General features: G+C 32.9%; 1 protein-coding gene across 3 annotated transcripts; it reads left to right on the forward strand.

Annotated features, from left to right (window-relative positions):
• Positions 1-2835: 2835 nt before the first annotated feature.
• Positions 2836-17717, forward strand: LOC124454848 (allene oxide synthase-lipoxygenase protein-like). 3 transcript variants are annotated; one of them, XM_047005600.1, is made up of 16 exons: positions 2836-2938; positions 8423-8497; positions 8635-8714; positions 9544-9736; positions 10595-10829; positions 11336-11536; positions 11919-12158; positions 12498-12739; positions 12890-13074; positions 13339-13429; positions 14018-14195; positions 14710-15013; positions 15701-16009; positions 16183-16419; positions 16554-17078; positions 17432-17717. In XM_047005600.1, the coding sequence occupies exons 2-16, from the start codon at positions 8491-8493 to the stop codon at positions 17609-17611; spliced, it is 3207 nt and encodes a 1068-aa protein (XP_046861556.1). In that variant the 5' UTR covers positions 2836-2938; positions 8423-8490; the 3' UTR covers positions 17612-17717. The 3 variants fall into 3 exon arrangements, with proteins under 3 accessions (XP_046861556.1, XP_046861557.1, XP_046861558.1); XM_047005601.1 differs by lacking the exon at positions 2836-2938 and adding an exon at positions 5355-5466; XM_047005602.1 differs by lacking the exon at positions 2836-2938 and adding an exon at positions 8205-8222.
• The last annotated feature ends 3846 nt before the right edge of the window (positions 17718-21563 follow it).

The following is a 21563-nucleotide window of genomic DNA, read 5'->3' on the forward strand; positions in this document are numbered from 1 at the left end:
TCTGTATAGATTGCAGTTATAGTTTGTACAATAATAATACACAATGCATTCGTGTAACAAAACGAGTGTCACCAAAAAGTATATGGCCATTAATTTATTGGATGAGATAAACTTGATATGCACAAAAATACTTGAGACATTATGTTTTATAGTTTATTGCTTTCTTTCAAAAATTACATAAAACTAATCATAAAGTACACTCTAAGACACATCCTGGGTGATTTATTATCAAAAAATTACCAAAAACTGGAAAAAATAGCACGAAACATCAACTAAACTTGTACGCAATGTGCTGAAGTATATTTCTACAACTTGCATTGATCATAATACAAACAATTTTGTGAATATTTGACACTGGCTGCTCCGTCAAAGTAAATTGAGGGAAACGTAATGTGCAAACATTGTATACATAATTGTTCTGTGTTCATGGAGGATGCTTAGTTCACACTATAAAACACCACACTTAAGGGTATATGTTTTACTCAATACGACTTCACATCATACTTTTGGTACAGCCATAATGATATTAATATCAATGAAGACTGAAGCATTGCCTTCATTAGGAGACAAAGGTTATTCAATAAGTTAAGGTTAGAGTTTGATCATGTGTGTTCTATGGGACTTAGGCCCTGTCTAGATGTATTCGGATAAATTTGAAAACGCAAAAACGTTTTTGAGGTATTAAAAACCTCTGCGTTCACACGTAGTCGTTTTCAGATCGTTTTTGCCCGTCCACACGTATCCGGATAAATATGATAACGCTGATGAAATTACATCTGAGCAAGCGCAGATTCAAGATGAGCCTGCAAATTAAGTTCACGTACATGACTACATGTGTCTTTTTGACACTTGAAGCGAAACTCTCTTTTGCATAATTTGTAAATAGAATTCGAAAAATATGTCAAACGCATTAGAAAAGTCATGAAAATCAAAGAAGGGCAAAACGGAAAACTTTGTGTAGATGGACAATAAAGTAGTCTTAAAAATGCGCGCAGTGAACTGGTTCGTAGTTAATACGTCATCGTTTTTATATTTTAACGGTTTTATCGTTTAAAACAGGCCTTAGATAGAAACTCACGAGGGCCTAACTGCATTAGAACATGGCCAAAACCACGAGGGTACTTATTGAACATCATTAGTATTTACTATTTAAAGAATATTAATAAGGAATTAAACAGTAATAAAACAAAATCTAAATTGGTACACTCTTTATAGAGAATACTATTGGGATTTAGAGGATACCAATAAACTGTTGTTCTCCATTGTTTCCACTCCATCTCTGCATTTTATTTGAGATTTATAGCACTTCATGAATTTCAGGCACTACGATATTTAGAACATCAAATACCCAGACGAATTTGGGTAATAACTTTAGACAGTGTATCAATCATCCTTTAGGCTTCCACTTTCCCAATATGCTCCAATTAAGAACTGCAACATACCATATCGAATTGAATATGATATTCTGTTCTATGATAACCAGAATATGACATTTGTATTTTTCTTATTATCGTTAATTATTGTTAAACACGGGCTACTGTTTTTTGTATCCCTTATTTGAAAGTTAAAAATATGGCATAAATTAAATTGTTCGTTTCTCATAAACCTTCAGGAAAACTGTTGAAAATAGAAACGCTCTATGGTATTAAATTTACAATTCGTGTTATTGAATACCTTTTCTCTCTTAATGAAGGGCAAATGCTGTAAATAAAAGAATATGAAGAATGGCTCTTTTCATTTGCAACTTCTGACGAATTATCAATTTGAAATTCAGCCAAATCTCTCAAATAATCATTGAGTATAAACAACAGCTGCTTCAAAAGCTAAATCTTCAATACGTGCGTTCTCTTTTAATGTCACATCAGAGGCGTAGTCACCTAATTCCTACGCCTTAAAACATTAAAAACCTTAAAACATTTTGCATTAAAGAAAATTTTGCATACTTATTCAAACTTCAACCATACTAATCATAATGCTATTTATATCACTTATAACTAATTATAAGTGTTTTGTTTCTTTTAAAATTGACTGATTTATGGAGTTGATTGAAAGAAATCAAATATTATAAAACGAAATATACTTGTTTCGCATGCTTTTTCAATATAGTTTGAGAAAAAACCATGGGAATAATAAATCATAGCTGAAAGTCATATCAAATACCATATCCGCGTTTTATCCTTTTGAGTAAAAACCCTCGAAACGCACGTTTTAAATAATTTTAGCCAATCCGTCCGCCGTCCGTCCGCCCTTCCGCGAATGTCATCCGTCCGAGTTTATTTAATGTAATACATATAATAAGATGTTGTTATTGGCTTTGCTTACAAGTATTAATTGAACGTAAGTTTGCTTTCTTGAACATTCGTAACGCGTAATGAATATTTCAACCATTCTGATAATTTTTTGTTTTTGCTTAAATGACAGGAATATGCTTTATTAATTATAGATATGGCTGTTATGACAAATTTGTATTCAAGTTTGCTTTTACCTATATATGAGTGAAATTCTTGCTGTTGATGCGTCTTCTTGGGTAGACCAAATCATTTAAAGACAAAAATTTGCATAAGCAATCTCGTGCTATGATTGCTTTGTATTCTTCGTCTGTGCGCCACTTACTTAAGACAATCTTACAATCTGTAAAATCGTCATGTTCGCTGAAACCATCTTGCAAAAACTGTTTAAATGCAAATGTCTGTTTGAATGTTTTAGCTATGTAAGTGAAAACATTCAGCACCTATGTATCACTGCAACAATGTATATTAACGTCATATGCAATCAATTGGTTAAACGTGACCTTGTGCCTCAAAAAGCAGTGAAGTGTAGCAAATGACTAAGTGTAAAAGACAAGAAAAGTTATCTTAAAGATCATTACTGATTTGACATTATCAGGCTGCGTAAGAGCTAGCGCTAAAAAGTTGGCAAGTTTGTTAAAAAGTCAAAGGTAAGCTGGTTGATTATAATTCTAAGATTCTTTCTTTTCTACATCTATTGGTCGCCCTTTCACAATTAACGTAAATCAACTAAATTAAAGAACTACTCCCTTGCCGTAGTAGGAGGCTTAATTTCAATACGTTTTGCCGTAGAACATTTTAAATTAAGATTTACAAAATGTCCGTAAAAGTGAGATGACGGTGATATGGGAGTTTGTGTAAAAATGTAATTGAAAGTGAATGAAAATCTTGGGAAAATCTTGTTAATAAATTTGATTTGACTGAGCAATGATTTTTAATGATTTAAATAAGTCAAGGTTTGAGCGAAAATTATGACATCTGCGTCGACGTAAGCACAAAATTAATTAAAAGAGCATAAATAAAAAAAAACTAACACAATTCTGAAGCGAAACAAAAATTAAGAGAAATTCTTGCTGTTGATGCATGTTCTTCGGTAGACCAAATAATTTAAACACAAAAATTTGCATAAGCAATCTCGTACAATGATTCTTTATATTCTTCTCTTGTGTGCCACTGACTTAAGACAATCTTACAATCTGTAATTCGTCTTGTTCGCTGAAATCATCTTGTAAAAACTGGTTAAATGCAAGTGTCTGTTTGAATTTATTAGCTATGTAAGGGAAACACCTATATAACGCTGTAACAATGTATATTAACGTCATATGCAATCAATTGGTTAAACGGATCTTGTGTCTCAAAAAGCAGTGAAGTGTAGCAAATGACTATATGTAAAAGACCAGAAAAGTTGTCTTTAAGGTCAATACTGATTTGACATTATCAGGCTTCAGAAAGCTAGCGCTAAGAAGTTGACAAGTTTACTAAAAAGTAAAGGTAATCTGGTTAATTTTTGTTATAAGATGCTTTCTTTTTACATCTATTACTCGCACTTTGACAATTAACGTAAATCGAGTAAATTAAAGAACTACTGTCTTGCCGTAGTAGGTTTAATTTCAATACGCTTTGTCGTAGAACATTTCAAATTAGGATTTACAAAATGTACGTAAATACGAGATGACGGTGAAATGGGAGTTTTTGTAAGAATGTAATTGAAAGTGAATGAAAATCTTGGAACGTCCTGTTAACAAATTTGATTTGACTGAGCAATGATTTCAATAATTTAAATAAGCCAAGGTTCGAGCGGAAATTGTAACAACTGCGTCGACGTAAGCACAAGAATTAAGTAAAAGAGCAAAAACCGAAAAAACTAAATTTAAAACAATTCTGAAGCGAAACAAAAATTAAGAAAAATTCTTGCTGTTGTTATGTGTTCTTGGGTAGACCAAATAATTTAAACACAAAAATTTGCATGAGCAATCTCGTACAATGATTGCTCTGTATTCTTCTCCTGTGCGCCACTGACTTAAGACAATCTTACAATCTGTAAATCGTCTTGTTCGCTGAAATCATCTTGTAAAAACTGGTTAAATGCAAGTGTCTGTGTGAATTTATTAGCTATGTAAGGGAAACACCTATATAACGTTGTAACAATGTATAGTAACGTCATATGCAATCAATTGGTTAAACGGATCTTGTGTCTCAAAAAGCAGTGAAGTGTAGCAAATGACTATATGTAAAAGACCAGAAAAGTTGTCTTTAAGGTCAATACTGATTTGACATTATCAGGCTTCAGAAAGCTAGCGCTAAGAAGTTGACAAGTTTACTAAAAAGTAAAGGTAGTCTGGTTGATTTTTGTTATAAGATGCTTTCTTTTTACATCTATTACTCGCACTTTGACAATTAACGTAAATCGAGTAAATTAAAGAACTACTGTCTTGCCGTAGTAGGAGGTTTAATTTCAATACGCTTTGTCGTAGAACATTTCAAATTAGGATTTACAAAATGTACGTAAATACGAGATGACGGTGAAATGGGAGTTTTTGTAAGAATGTAATTGAAAGTGAATGAAAATCTTGGAACGTCCTGTTAACAAATTTGATTTGACTGAGCAATGATTTCAATAATTTAAATAAGCCAAGGTTCGAGCGGAAATTGTAACAACTGCGTCGACGTAAGCACAAGAATTAAGTAAAAGAGCAAAAACCGAAAAAACTAAATTTAAAACAATTCTGAAGCGAAACAAAAATTAAGAAAAATTCTTGCTGTTGTTATGTGTTCTTGGGTAGACCAAATAATTTAAACACAAAAATTTGCATGAGCAATCTCGTACAATGATTGCTCTGTATTCTTCTCCTGTGCGCCACTGACTTAAGACAATCTTACAATCTGTAAATCGTCTTGTTCGCTGAAATCATCTTGTAAAAACTGGTTAAATGCAAGTGTCTGTGTGAATTTATTAGCTATGTAAGGGAAACACCTATATAACGCTGTAACAATGTATAGTAACGTCATATGCAATCAATTGGTTAAACGGATCTTGTGTCTCAAAAAGCAGTGAAGTGTAGCAAATGACTATATGTAAAAGACCAGAAAAGTTGTCTTTAAGGTCAATACTGATTTGACATTATCAGGCTTCAGAAAGCTAGCGCTAAGAAGTTGACAAGTTTACTAAAAAGTAAAGGTAGTCTGGTTAATTTTTGTTATAAGATGCTTTCTTTTTACATCTATTACTCGCACTTTTACAATTAACGTAAATCGAGTTAATTAAAGAACTACTGTCTTGCCGTAGTAGGAGGTTTAATTTCAATACGCTTTGTCGTAGAACACTTCAAATTAGGATTTACAAAATGTACGTAAATACGAGATGACGGTGAAATGGGAGTTTGTGTAAGAATGTAATTGAAAGTGAATGAAAATCTTGGAACGTCCTGTTAACAAATTTCATTTGACTGAGCAATGATTTTTAATAATTTAAATAAGCCAAGGTTTGAGCGGAAATTGCAACAACTGCGTCGACGTAAGCACAAGAATTAATTATATAAGCATAAACCGAAAAAATAAAACTAAAACCATTCTGAAGCGAAACAAAAGTTAAGACAAATTCTTGCTGTTGATGCGTGTTCTTGGGTAGACCAAATAATTTAATCACAAAAATTTGCATAAGCAATCTCGTACAATGATTGCTCTGTATTATTCTCCTGTGCGCCACTGACTTAAGACAATCTTAAAATCTGTAAAATTTTCATGTTCGCTGAAATCATCTTGCAAAAACTGTTTAAATGTAAGTGTCTGTGTGAATGTTTAGCTATGTAAGTGAAAACATTCAGCACCTATGTATCACTGTAACAATATATATTAACGTCATATGCATTCTCCTCTTTCTCCAATTATTCCCCGATGGTTATCCATTCAATAATTAGTTACTCACTGTATACTCCCTGTCTTTTTTTGTTTATTCTCCAATCAATTCCGACAAACATTCCCCAGTCACGCATCACTGAATAATTTCCAATGACATGAAAAGAGACACATTTGAATCCAGACGTATATTTATGGTTGTGCATTTCTCTATAATCTGTATATTTAAAGTCGATTAGCAGAAGTTTAATATACCAAACAAAATTGGCCAATTGGCATCGTACCATCAACGAAGTCAAGTACATAGAAGCGTCGGCGATGTGGTGATTGTTGGTAACCGCTGTTCAGCTTCAAAACATATGTTTACTTTGTTTGGTAGTTTTTCAAGTTTCAAGAAATTAGGCTTGTGCAAGTGCACAAAAATGGAAAATTTTTGGTGCAGTGTGGTAGCCAGTGTAGCAAAAAAAACACTTGAGGTGAATACACTTCAATTCATTTTCTCGGTCGTTGCTCTTTGTTTGTCTTAGCAACATATTTTATTCATTTGCATTAAATTGTATATATTACTTACATATTTGAACAATTTTGATTTGGAAACTGTATATCCACATAAAAATGAAATACCAACAACTTGGAGTTAGACATTATGGGGTGTGTATTAAACCTGGTTTTCTTATATTCGTCAAAAGACACTTAGACTACGTTTAAACTACTCTGAAACGAAAAAGTGACGGCCCAATTTGAATGATTACTGATCTTTTAAATTCCTGTAAAGTTTTGTGGCTGTTTTCACATAATGTCATTGGATTTTAAAATTCGAGGTTTTTTGTGAATGAATAACGCTGTTTCTCTTTTGCACTTTGCTATATGGTTATATCTCTAGCCTCGTGTAATAAAAAATTGATTTAATGAAAATTATTTCAGTTAACGTATAGTCTTAGTAAAGAATATAGCAACGTGCCATGTCAGCGTTTATAACTCTCTTTATAATAAAGACAAGTTGATTCGGAAATAAACGATGCACGATTAAGGCCAATGTTAATATTCATGACGTACTTTCTTTCACAGTGCACTTATGTGATTGATGTTCATCTCACACGCAAACTCTTTTTAATTTATCAACTGCTGCAAATGCCATAACTAATATATTCGCTCCAATTCCATCATCCACAAGTCACCTTATGAATTTTAGACAAAATTATTGCTGAAACTTTCTAACGCTTGGAAACAGGGTCGTAACTACAGAGGATGCTACACTCCCCAATGTTATAATATTGCAACTTTGATGGAAACTTCCAGACTTTAAGTCTGATACTCGTCGGGCAAAGCATTTACGAATGAGTTCTGAAAAATGCACAAAAAGAGCATTTTGCGCTACTGAGCTTTTTAGCTTCACATAATCACCAGTCATAAATATCAAACGAATTTTGAGCGTAATTGCTACAACTAGCTGTTACTATCAGTGGCATAACTAGAACGTTAATTGGGGTGCGTGTTGCATATTAATATATTCCGTTGTGCCCTACTGATTTCTTTTGAAAGCAATTTGAATTTCAAAGTATAAATTTCTTGTTATTTTTGACGTTCCGTTAAATGGCATGTGTTAAAACCTGGACTTGACTCTGGACTATGAAATGCGGACTGTGACTTATTGGCCTGTGGAATATGGACTGTTGACTATTAAACAATTAATTGGATGAGGTTGAGCATGACATCAAGAACAATTCAAGTTCTATGTTATCTGCCAAAGCTATTATTCATTTTAACTGAAATATTGTTAAAATATATCAATATAAAACATTTTTCAAACCTTCGCTTATTTGTTTTTGTAAGACGATTTATTGAAGTTATTCTCGTAAATTTGTTGTAGATATGTTCAATGACAGCTTAATTGCTTTTTTAGTGTTTAATTTCTGCATCCTTTTTGTTTAAAAGCTTTCACATCGCTTTTAGAAACTGTGGCAAACATCGCTGTTGTTTCATTTTTTTCAAAACTGGCTCTTAAAGGCGTCCACAATTGTAGAAACTATTATTTGTAGATAAGACGTCATACCTACAAATATTGAGAATTCTTTGCAGGTAGTTGACCAATCAAAAGAGTGAATGAAAATGACTATTGACTGTAAAATAGATTTGTCATAAAGGTTGCCACTTTTTCGCGCTTGTAATTCACGTAATGCTTGCGCATTGCTAAGAGTCACAACTCCCCTGCTTTGGAAATCGTAGAGAGCCTCCTCAATTATTTCAGCAAACGCTTCTAATAATCATTTCAAACTTAGGTGACGTTATTCTTACGCTGTTGTGGCTGACATATTTAAAGACGTTTGAACATTAGATCTTTAAGAAAATGCCAGGTAAGTTGTAAAATTACAAGGTTAATAAGAGTTAGACAACACATATTTATTTACATTCATTCACGATATAATTTTGGGCCACACCTCAAATCAGAAATATTTAGCATCGGTGTAAAATGTATTTTGTGCATTTATAGGGCTTAATCTTGGATTTAAATTATTTGCTGAAAAATTTGGACAAGAAGAGCTTGAGAAGAGGATAAAAGATGAGCACACGGTAAATATTGTCTTTTTTGATATACATAACGACCGTCCTTTCTTTAAAGAAATTTAGAAAAAATATTGGCATGTTTCACGTAAAGGGCCAGCATTAAAATTAGAGTTTTATTGAAAAGGAGTCATGAATGGCAATGAATTTTTTTAAATAGTTTAGTCAAATTTCATTGCATTCTCAATATATTAAAGTTTTGTTATGTCCGATTTATTAAGGAAGTGACGTCACATTGCATAATCATCATTATTCAATGTGACGTCACCTTCTTAATAAATCCGACATCACAAAATTTCAATATTTTGGGAATGCAAAGAGAAATGACTATACACTGTGTTAGAAAGTCCACTGTCATTTTACAATGTCATGCAATAAAAGTATGATTTTATATTAAATTGTTCGTAATATACTAGCCTTTCAAATGAAATATATAGAAAATAATTTGCATCTGCAAGGGTAAAGAGAGTTTTGTTTCATGTTATGATTTGAAGTTATTTTTCTCTTGAAACTAAATATAAGGGTAAACAATTTTGTATTTTATTTTGTCATCTTTTCGGATAAAATATTGTTTAATGACTGAGCTTTTTAAGTATAAAACCTAGGGTATAAAGCAAAAAAATTCTAGATTAGCTTGGGCATTACGATTCATTGCTAAAATTAGCTTGTAGTGGTTACATAATCTAAAATTACAGCGAAATCTCTGTCGAAGTAATGCTTATTTTACTGAAAATATCTCGTACTTTCAAACTTTATCTTGTGTCTCTGTTGTGGTAAAAATATTTTTGGGCTATAATGAACAGGTCAGGTTGAATGCGTTTCTTTTCTTTCTTTAAAGCCACCGCGAAAAGGATCAATATTTGGAGAACTTAAATTGAACTTTCAAAAATTGAAGTTTGAAAGTATATTCACGTTAGCAACAACACTTAATGGATTCCGCCGAGCAACACATACTGTTGGAACTGGAGGTGTTGGCACAATAAAGATTGTTGACAATCCAAAATTTCCAGAACATGAATTTTTTAAAGCTGGTGAGAATTAATTCACATTTTCTTTTACTTTTCTTTGCGATCTTTAGTTTTGGTTGCCTGTTAACTTAAAGTAAGAATTCGTACATTTATTTAAAAATCATGATAGTTTGATATGATTTCTTTATTTCATAACAAATATATGTTTTATATGAGCAATCATGTACATTTTAAATCTGTTGGCGGTGCTCGTAGTATGTAATTGGGTAAGAACACTTTTGCATTGAATATCTTAAAAAGTATATGTAGTTGTCTTTTTTTATTACACATCAGTATTCTTACAATTTGATTATTTAAGCGACGACATTGAAGGGCCCCAAAGAAGGGCTCTATAAATTATGCTTTCTTTAATGGGGAAGATGTTCGATTTACGAGCACCCTTCTTGTTGTAAGAAAGACGTAAAATGTTATGTGAAAAATTTAAATGAACTTTTACATGAAAAGCTTTCATTGTCTACTGATATCAGAAAGATCATGAAAACCATGCATTTATAATAATTTAAAAGGTAGAAATACGGTGCATTAAGTTCATACCATGGATTGAGGCAAGTTATTGAAATAATTAACTAAAAAATTTATAGAGGCTTACAAAAGCATGCTTTTGATGATCGCACACAAAAATAATGCAGTTTATTTTTTAAATTTTCTTTTTTCTAATTTTATTCACGATGTGACATGGTTCACAAGCAACTTTGCTTTTATACTCATCACAGAGAAAAGGAATGAATGTGTAGCTATAACGGCAGAGCCACGCAGATGAATTAGAAAACTACATATAGTACTAAAGCTACTTATGACACATCGAAGATAGTATTGTTTGTAAAAACTTAAAAGGGGATAACAGTATTTTTGAACAAATAGGTCGCCAATTCAATGCAAGGTTGCGACATGGAAATCTCAAATTCACTGATGATGCTGGAGCTGATGCCAGATCATTTTCAATAAAATTTGAGGACGCCGATGACATAAGTCCTTTGGATATCGTCATGAATACAGGCGAGGCCAATATCTTTTGGGATGTCAGCAGTTTGGACGACTTTGTTCCAGTAAATGAAGGAGAAACTGCAAAAGAATACGTCTATAAAAATCCTTACTAGTAAGTGTTTGTATCACCAGATGTGCAGCCGAAAGTTTAAAAATAAATAAAGCTGTGCAACTTCATTTAGTTTAGACATATCATTTACTTATGCATCACTTTATTTATTAACCTGCCAGCAGTAGGGTAGCCAGCCTGCAGATTTACTACAGCTATGTAAATTTTAAATAATTATTATCATTAATTTCACTAGAAATATATTGTTCTCACTGTCAGCTAAAACAAAAATAGTTGCGTAGCGAGAGTAAAGAGTCGGGCTGGCTACGCTACAGCCTGCAAGAAAAAGAACGAAGAAAAATCTTTACATTTTTCTTTATTCTAGTAAATTTTCAAAATGAAACTAAAAATCTGCTCAAACCATCCTAAATAAAACATTTTTATAAAGATCATGGTTCTTGCACGTTTTCGTATTGGTATAGAAACTTATTATGGACTATATTCACCATGCATAATTCAAACCTGAAACCTGAAATATTGATCAATCGAAACATTGTCTGTTTTGATAGTTACTACAATTTGGTGGAGGCACTGCGTCGAGCACCTGACTCATTTGCTCATCTCTACTATTATTCTCAGTTAACCATGTATTTCAAAGCAAAAGATGGTAAAGTTCGATATTGTAGATATCGAGCAGTTCCAGGTGACGTAGAAGTAAAAGAGGAAAATGCAAGCGGAAGGCTGACTGAAGAAGAACAAAGAAATATCTGGTTTGTATTTCGACATTTATAAAAAGTAATGTTCTACGATGCACATATATATCATTTCTTTACCGAGAACAACTTTGTTTGCATAAATGTACCCATCTTTCACGGTGAATATATATATATAGAATCTAGAAAAGTTATTATATCTTGGTATTTTACAGTGATTAAGATTTGAAACTTGAGGAACTGAATTTGCATCATAAATTATCAATAGCAATTTATACTTATTATAAAACTAAAGAAGTCAACGACAACAACATTTATCAATTTCAGAAAGCATTGTACAAAGCATTCTGCATCACCCTGGATCATTTAAGCTGACATATGCATGACGGGGGTCCATGTTCAACATTATTTCTATCAAATACAATGAAATTTTGATTAGGATTTTTAGTCGTCACGAGAACGAGAAGCGACCAGATGACTATCTTCGTAAGGAATACGTTGAACGCCTGAAAAATAAACCGGTTACCTATCGCCTGCAAATCCAAATTCACGATCAATCCCCTGAAGACACAGCAACTATTTATCACGCAGGAATCTTATGGGATAAGGAAACACATCCATGGCTGGATCTAGCCACTGTTACCATAAACACTCCATTATCCCCAGATGTACTAGAGCGGTTAGTTGTGTTATTAGCTTTGCAACAAACAAACTGACGTCAATACAACTGTTTCTTCTTTGATTTTGGCAAATGGCAATTGCCAAACAAGTATGAAAACAATACCTACGTAAACTGTGTTTGACTTTTTTAAGAATTTTTTAGTGTAATGAATTTTTATCAAGCAAACAAAAATATAATATAGTTCGAAATTTACTTTGCTATTTGTATTATGTACGTATGGTATTTATAAGCATATTATATAGTAAACTTTACCTTTGGTCTTTCGCAAATAGTAAACAAAATATATACTACTTTTACATTGATCAGTAAATAATATCAGTTTATAATTACGTTTAGTACGACTTTCAATATCGAGCGTCAGCCGGAATCACTGGGATTGTTAAAAGCCGAGTCGCCGGAAGATTACAACAGCATCGGCCAAATACGTGTTGAGGTGTACAACCATGTACAGATGCTAAGGAAAATGAAGATGGGCACTCTAACTCCAGCTAATGACAATGCTCTTTACGCAATTCAAATTGAAACTGGTAAACGAGAGGGTGCTGCTACTGATGCCACTGTATATATCAGATTAACTGGTGAGAAGATAAATTCATCATTTATAACACATATGTACAACTTTAAATATGCAAGTATGACGTAAGAAATCAATATCCCGTGTATTTAAGCTTATTGGTGCAGTCCACATATACTGACCTGACTACGAAATTTGAATGTTTATTGTTTAGGCCCAAAAGGTCGCACAGATTACTTGAAACTTGACAAATTGTTTCACAACGACTTCGAACGTGGAAGTAATGACCTCTATAGAGTGGAAGCATTTGATGTTGGTGATGTCCAACTTGTAGAACTTAATGCCCGTCCGTCTTGGATTCCATTGACGTCTGAAGACCCTGACTGGTTTGTAGAAAAGGTACAATTTGATGTAGATTTTTTTCTTTGTCCAGTAGTTGAAAATCTCGATTTATTTATTTCGTCAAGTGCAGTGCTAAGAAATATCACATTGATCCTGTTTGACTCATACATACTCCCTAGGAATCTTTTACACTTAGTTTATGTTCCCTACAGGGATTTAGCGAGTTTTGTATTCCTCTTAATGACAGGAATCAAATTTAGTTTTGTCTTGTATCCGTAAGTTGAATCAATGAAACTTTAGATTTTGTGGGGTTTTTTCTAGGTAACTATTAAGAGCTCAACCCAAAGTGGTGTATTTGCTTTCCCGTGTTACAGATGGGTAATCAATGAAATTGTTTTGTTGCCTGGAGAAGGTACATATATCGCAATGTACATTTGTTATTTTAATCAGAGTTTTCTTTGATTTGTTTTCTTTATCGTTGTTGATGAAGTGGAAGAGTAGAATAAAAAATGTCTCAAATTTCATTCCAAATACTTCATTTTAGCGTGTCATCTTGGTGAAATATTTGATAAGCTAGAGTCATTTTATGTTTCAAAATTGCCTCAACACCTTTCAAAAATTACCCTGTGAAAAAGTAGCATCACGCCACTTACTCCTCTCTCTTCCCCACCCCACAGTAAAATATTGATTCTGAATATATCATTTCGTAGTTACTATCTTACAGTAAAGTGAAAAAGAAATTCGTGAAAATTATTTACTTTGTCCCAAACAATAATGAAAAGTTACCTATTTGTGCAATAAAAAACAAACGAAGCTATTCATAAAATTCGTTATACAGTTTGTAAATAAGGATGGCTTGAAAATTAAAAATGACTCAGCAATCAAACCAGCAAACTTGCATAAAGCAAACTAGTAAATGTTGTAGTTAAATGTGCTAGTTCAACGAAGTGTAAAATTAAAACTTCAGTTAAAAACTCTAAAATATTTCTATACCGTGTAGCAACTTTACCATTCCATGATATGCCACCGGTAGTTGCCGAGCAACGCCAAAAAGAACTAAAGCAAAGAAAGGAAATATATCAATGGGATTGGGTAACAGAGCACATGCCTGGGAGTATTAAAGCTGAAACTCATGACGATCTTCCTAGAGACGTCCAGTTTACTGATGAAAAATCAAGGTCAGAGCAGAGAAATATAAACTGCGAAAGCATTATTAAATTGGTGTTGTTGTACTTGTTTATGTGCATAAACATGTTAATTGTTGAACATATTATTTAATAATAAATCTGTGCACTTTTCAAAAAATAAGTCCAAACTCAACCACCGTAGAGTTAAATTTTTACAATGAAGTTATACAATGTGTTACTGACGCAACCCTGGCCATTTTTATTTAAAAATTCGAAGGGAATGGTGTTACCTATATAATGTATCTGATGTTATGCTAATTATGTTAATAACTGTATTTACACACTGAACTCTCAAAAAATTTTTAATAGATGATGGTATGGATGTTTTGATGGAATATATTATCACAAAAGCAAATATTTTCATCCCTGCTTATTCATGGCCTTTGATAACTCGACTATATATGACTAAATAGATAATATTAATCTCCAGCTATGTTGTAAAATAAGCTTTATATCGCACATCAGCAATATTATGTTCAAAAAATTCTATTTATATACTTACCAGATCCTATAAGAGGAGCAGATTGACTGCTTTAGCCAATTTGGGCATCGGTAAAGTTGCAACGCTATTTGAAGATTGGGACAGTTATGACGATTACAAAAGTCTATATCACGAATGGCTACTAGGTGATCTTCCAGCTTATGAAAGCTCCTGGGATCAAGATCGCTGGTTTGCCTACCAGTTCTTGAATAGTGCTAATCCAGTTAGTATCACACGATGTGACGCTATACCAAGCAAATTCCCCGTAACTGACAATGATGTCAAGGCGTTTCTTGATAGAGGAAACACTTTGCAACAAGAAATAAAGGTTAGAAGCTCATATATGTTGTACTTGTGATACTTTTACATTGAGAAGTGGTTTCAAATTCATGAATAACTCCACCGTTTTATATGTTGGTTACAGCACAATAAAAGATCTGAATACTTACTTTGAATCTACATTTTGGCACTGTTGCTACATCACTATGGAAACTCCTTAGCTAAAATGGACTTTAAATTACAACCTTCTTACACAAAATATGATATTTAAAGTTTATAATAACACTTTGCTGTCTCACGATGCATAGTTTTCCAAATTGGTGCTATAAGAAAACATATTCTATAGACTTATGAAATCTTGCTAAGATAGACAAATATGCTCAAAAAACATTATGTCATGTTATAAACATTTGTCTTAAAAATGTTTCGTCATGCTGTCAAGCAGCATTACGAGGCATCATTTCTCCATGCATGCACCGATCGACAATATTTTTAAAGTTAAGTATACTTAACATCCCTGAAACGATTATTTAACTGCTCACACAGCTTACGTTTAAAAAGAAAAACATGAGGGATTTAATATATATATATAACCGTACATCCTGTGTCCCAAATGCATGAGTCACCATTGCACTATGATGATAGCCGTGAGGGCACATTGTATATACATTTTGTATATACTCAGAATTGTCGTATTTTATTAATAAGTATAACAATTTTGAATTATTTTATCTAGAATGGCCATATTTATATTGTTGATTATGAAATTTTGGTTGGATGTAAAACATATGGTGGACCTGTTCTTGATGATTTTGGTTACCAAGCTCCTGATCATCTTAAACATGATAAAGCTGATGTAAGATACTGCGCAGCCCCACTTGCTCTATTCTATGTGAATAAAGAAGGGCATCTCATGCCAATAGCAATCCAAATTAATCAAGAGCCAGGTCCTGAGAACCCAATATGGACGCCACACGAGCCAAACCCATATGATTGGATGCTAGCAAAGCTTTGGCTTCGCGTTGCTGAATCTAATTTCCACCAGGTTCGTTTATCTGAGTTTACACAGCAAACTACGGACTATTTTTTCAGCTACATAATTTATCTGCACAAAGATAACTTGAACATTAAAGTGCATTCTTTTTAAGTGAAAAACTTGTTAAATATTGCACAAGCATTTTATGGCAGATAATTGAAGTATTTAACGTCTTTTTTTAGCTTTGTACGCATTTACTGCGCACTCACTTAACAACTGAACCATTTGCATTGTCAACATGGCGTAATCTTTCATCAGCTCATCCAATATTTAAGTTACTTCAACCTCACATCTATGGAGTGCTAGCCATTGATACTATTGGCAGGAAAGAGTTGATTGGTACAGGAGGAATTGTTGACCAGTCTCTGTCACTCGGAGGTGGTGGTCACGTGACGTTCATGGAGAAATGCTTTAAGCAGGTTTGTTGCCTCTTTTATGAATATAACATCAATCCAATTTTCCAAATAAAATTGTATTGAGAAATCATTTGGCAAAACGTTTTCATATGTTAAATTTCCCTTCAAAAGACCACCACTCCATTTGCCTTTATTAGACCACATTTCAGGATTACAATTTACCAAAGAATCTAAAGAAACGTGGAGTTGATGATACATCGAAACTTCCTGAGTATTATTATCGTGACGACGGACTCGCCCTGTGGGAAGCTATTGAAAAATTTGTAGGTGAAATAGTTGGTATTTTCTATAACAGTGACGACGACGTCAAGAAAGATGATGAAATTCAAACTTGGATACTTGATGTTTATAAAAATGGCTGGCGTGAAACACTTGGAAATCCAACCCACGACCTTCCAGCTAAGTTTGAGTCTCGAGAGCAACTTGTAGAATTGTTGACTTGTTTGATATTTACGTTTTCTTGTCAACATGCAGCAGTAAACTTCAGTCAAAAAGATCATTATGGTTTCACACCTAATGCTCCTGCTATCATGCGTAAGCCACCACCAAACAAGAAAGGAGAAGCAACATTAAAGTCCATTCTATCAACTCTTCCAAATAAATCTCAGGCAGTCAAGGCAATATCGACAGTTTATATTTTGACTAAGTTCTCAGAAGACGAGGTATTAATTTGCTTACGTGTTATTGATTTGAGAGAATTGCTTGAACCCCAATGAGGTTTTTTATGTTCAAGTAAGAATCGAAATATTTTATAGAACAGTTATATCACATTCGCAAAGTATATTCGTTTTTTAAAGCAGTTTTGGCTTTTTAGTTACTCATAATCAAAAAAATAGTATATAAGATTTGTTTGTCTTCAGGACATGTCAAATTTTTTTATTTTGTGAGCTTAATTTAATTGCTTTAAATTTTACGTACGTATTTCATATTGTTGCCTAAATAACAATTTCATATTAAGATTCTAATGGAAAACTAGCAGTATTAAAATAATAAATAAAGTACTTCTGTTTTTTAGCGTTATTTAGGTAATTACAGTTGCACCGCTTGGCAAGATTTGGAAGCACTTGGTGCCATATCACGATTCCAAGACAATCTGGAGGATATTTCTGAGAAAATCAAAAAACGAAATAAAGTTTTGGAAATTCCATACATTCATCTTCTTCCTGAACGTGTTCCAAATGGAACAGCAATTTAAACCTCACTCATTTTTTTACTGAATTCTTATTTTTTCACGTACTTGGAATTTTTACTCATTTCTTGATTAGCTTTTAAGCAACATTAATTAAATTTGAAAAACATGATCATGTTTAATGCGTTGTTGTTTTGCTGTCTTATGGATATCTTCGTTTATAACATTAAACACAACAGTACGTGATGGTGTATTTTCAGTCCGAGTCTACTCAGGCTAATTTCAAGTTCCAATTTTGCATTAAGTATCATTTTTTCAAAAGGGAGTTTTCCTCTTGTAAAGACTCGGCTAAATAGACTGCAGTTATAGTTTGTACAGTAATATTACATAATGGATCTTTTAAACAAAACGAGTGTCACAAAAAAGTTTCTTGCTTTGTTTCAAAAAGTACAAAAAACTAATCAGAAATTGCTATCTAAGCCACATCTTATGAGATGCAATTTAAAAAAGGTAGCAGAAACTAAAAAAATAGCGCAAAACATCAAATAAACCTGTACGCAATGTACTGAAGAATAGTTCTACAACATGCGTTGATCACAAAACAGACAATTTTGTGTGAACAAATAGCACGAAACATTAACTGACATGTACGGAATGTACTGAAGTATAGTTCTACAACTTGCATTGATCTCAAAACAAATAATTTTGTGTGATAAAATACCACGAAACATCAACTAAACCTTTACGCATTGTACTGAAGTATAGTTCTACAACTTGCATTGATCACAAAACAGACAATTTTGTGTGAAAAAATAGCACGAAACATCAACTAAACATGTACGAAAGGTGCTGAAGTATAGTTGTATAACTTACATTGATCACAAAACAAACAATTTTTTGAGTATTTGACACTAGCTGCACCGCTAAAATCAATTGAGGGAAGCGTACAATGAAACATCATATGCATAATTGTTTTGTGTTCATGAAAACAGCTTAGTTGATACGACAGGACATCACATTTGTGGGTACAGAATTTAGTCGATACGACTTCACACCATACTTGTAGTACAGTCATAAAGAAGTTAATACCACTGCAGACTGCAGCATTTGGACTTCATTAAGAGAAAAAAGCTATTCAATAAGTTAATCAATCAAGAACCAGGTCCTGAAAATCCGATATGGACGCCTCACGAACAAAACCCTCATGATTGGATGCTTACAAAGTTTTGGCTTCGTGTTGCTGAATATAATTACCACCAGGTTTGTTTATCTGAGTTAACTCAGCAAACTTCTATAATGTTAAGCGCTACAAAATTTTTCTACAAAAATATGTGTTTGATTGTAGTGCCGTCTTTTAATGCAAAAAAAACCTGTAGAATATTATGGAAGAATGTTACAGTAGACCAATAGACGTATTAAGGTCATAGGAAAAGCGAAATAATATTTATTTTGTAACTTTGTACGCATTTTCTGCGCACTCACTTAACAACAGAACCGTTTGCAGTGTCAACATGGCGTAATCTTTCATCAGCTCATTCCATATTTAAATTACTTCAACCTCACATGTATATGGAGTGCTAGCCATTAATACTATTGACAGGAAAGAGTCAATTGGTAAGGGAGGAATTGTTGACCAGTCTCTCTCACTTGGCGGTGGTGGTCACGTGAAGTTTATGGAGAAATGCTTTAAACAGGTTTGTTGCTTCTATGCTTTATTGAATACTGGAGGCAAAATTTCAGCATTTCACAATTTTATGAAAATAAAATCGATCTTTGATTTTATTTTTGCTCTCGCTATTTGTTATCTCTCTGTCAAAAAGTATTTGTCATACTATTGTTTTAAAACCATTGTTGTGATTTGACAGGAGCTAATATACAATATGCCATTTCCAAAACAAATACGTACTTTATTTCTATTTATAAACATATAGACACATCATACATGACATTTTCGGGAGATATTTCATTTGATTTGAAGTGTTTTCAATTAAAATTTTTACTATGTGAGTCATTTATAATTTAGTCTCATTACATAGTTTGTACGATATGTACTATGAAACATATTTTTAGTCCGTGTTTGCTTCTTTTTTTGCTTATGATATGCTAGTGAGAGGAAATAGTAACTTTGACCAGACTATGGCATTGGTCGACATAAAACAATTTAAAAAAGGAATTTTTCAAAAGCCTTCCAACAACAGCGAAATAAGTATTTGTCACAAATACATTCTTCCACTATAAATAGTTTGAGGAAAAAAATATTTTTAAAACCTTAAAAAAACTTATGCATTTTGTAGCAAAATACTTTCAGTTTGGCAAAACATGTTTGCACGTAAAATTTAATTTCATAAGTTTGGAAGAGAAAATACTATTACGGACATCAGGTCAAAAGTCAGAGGGTTTTCGAAGGAGTCGGGGAAGATACATGAGGAGACGTTTTATAGTAGCGGTTGAAAAAGGAGACAAGTTGACTTTATTGCCGATAAAGCTTCATGAATATAATGTTTATTGAAAGGAGTCGTAGCACAAGCTGAAAAACAGAGAGAAAAAATCAGATGGTTTCACAAAGTGTCTGCTGACTGTATATTACCGAATGAAAGCCAATAAACTTTTGACTTAGATGTAACCTTTTACCTTTATTAGACCACATTTCAAGATTACATCTTACCAAAGACTCTAAAAAAACCTGGAGTTAATGCTTCATCAAAACTTCCTGAGTATTATTATCGTGACGACGGACTCGCCCTCTGGGAAGCCATTCAAAAATTTGTAGGTGAAATCGTTGGCATTTTCTATAAAAGTGATGACGACGTCTACAAAGATGATGAAATTCAGATTTGGATACTTGATGTTTATGAAAATGGTTGGAGTGAGACACTTGGAAATCCAACCCACGGCTTCCCAGCCAAGTTTGAGTTACGAGAACAGCTTGTAGAATTGTCAACTACTTTGATATTTACCCTCTCTTGTCAACAAGCAGTAGTAAACTTCAGTCAAAAGGATCATTATGGATTCGCACCTAACGCTCCTGCTATCATGCGTATGCCACCACCAAACAAGAAAGGAGAAGCAACCATAAAGTCCATTCTATCAACTCTTCCAAATAAGTCTCAGGCAGCCAAGACAATATCGACAGTTTTTATAACGACCAAGTTTTCAGAAGATGAGGTATCGATTTTCTTACGTGTTATTCATTTTAGACAATTGTTTGAATTCCTGTGATTATTTTTTTCTCTCCAAGTAAGAGTTGAAGAAATTTTGAAAGGAACAGCTCTATTACATTCACAAAGTATATTCGTTTTTTAATGCAGTTTAGGGTTTCTAGTTACTCATGTTCATGAATGGTGGGGTTTAATCGCTGTCTTCAATTTTCAATTTACATTAAGTTACTTTGGTTTATGTATTTAATTTACTTGCTATAAACTTTACGCACAGAGTTTATATGTCATGGTTTAAATAACGATTCGTTAAGAATCTATTTCAAAACTCTTTTAAAAATAATATATTTTTAGCGTTATTTAGGTAATTACAGCAGCACGGCTTGGGAGGATTTGGAAGCCCTAAGTGCCATATCACGCTTCCAAAATAATCTGGAGGATATTTCCGAGAAAATCAAAAAGCGAAATAAAGATTTGGAAATTCCCTACATTCAACTTCTTCCTGAACGTGTTCCAAACGGAACAACAATTTGAACTTTTTTCAACTCATATCTATTTTTTCGACACACTTACTAGATAACTTGTTAAAATTTAATTTGGAAAATTTTTTCAAAAACGTTTTAGCTACTCACTATTCGAATTTAATTTGGAAAATTTTTTACTCATTATACACTTATTCCACCTGTTAAATAGCATAAATAAACTTTGAAAAAATATTCATGTTTATTTGTTTCTAGTTAAGTTAGCGATAACAAACTCAGAATACGTTGTTTATAAAATCAAACATTCTGGTGGAAGAGAATTGTCAAAAGTCATGCTCTTACCAATTCATAGTAGTTTCAAGTTTAAATGTAAAAATGAAC

Source organism: Xenia sp. Carnegie-2017, unplaced genomic scaffold (genome assembly GCF_021976095.1).
Source record: "Xenia sp. Carnegie-2017 unplaced genomic scaffold, XeniaSp_v1 HiC_scaffold_3, whole genome shotgun sequence".
NCBI classification, from domain to species: domain Eukaryota; kingdom Metazoa; phylum Cnidaria; class Anthozoa; order Malacalcyonacea; family Xeniidae; genus Xenia; species Xenia sp. Carnegie-2017.

What these genes read in the sequence shown, in the direction of transcription:
- LOC124454848 (XM_047005600.1), top strand. An exon ending in CTTTGCAACAAGAAATAAAG is followed by an intron (nt 15,014 to 15,700) that starts GTTAGAAGCTCA and finishes TATTTTATCTAG; the next exon opens with AATGGCCATATTTATATTGT. An exon ending in TGGAGAAATGCTTTAAGCAG is followed by an intron (nt 16,420 to 16,553) that starts GTTTGTTGCCTC and finishes TGCCTTTATTAG; the next exon opens with ACCACATTTCAGGATTACAA.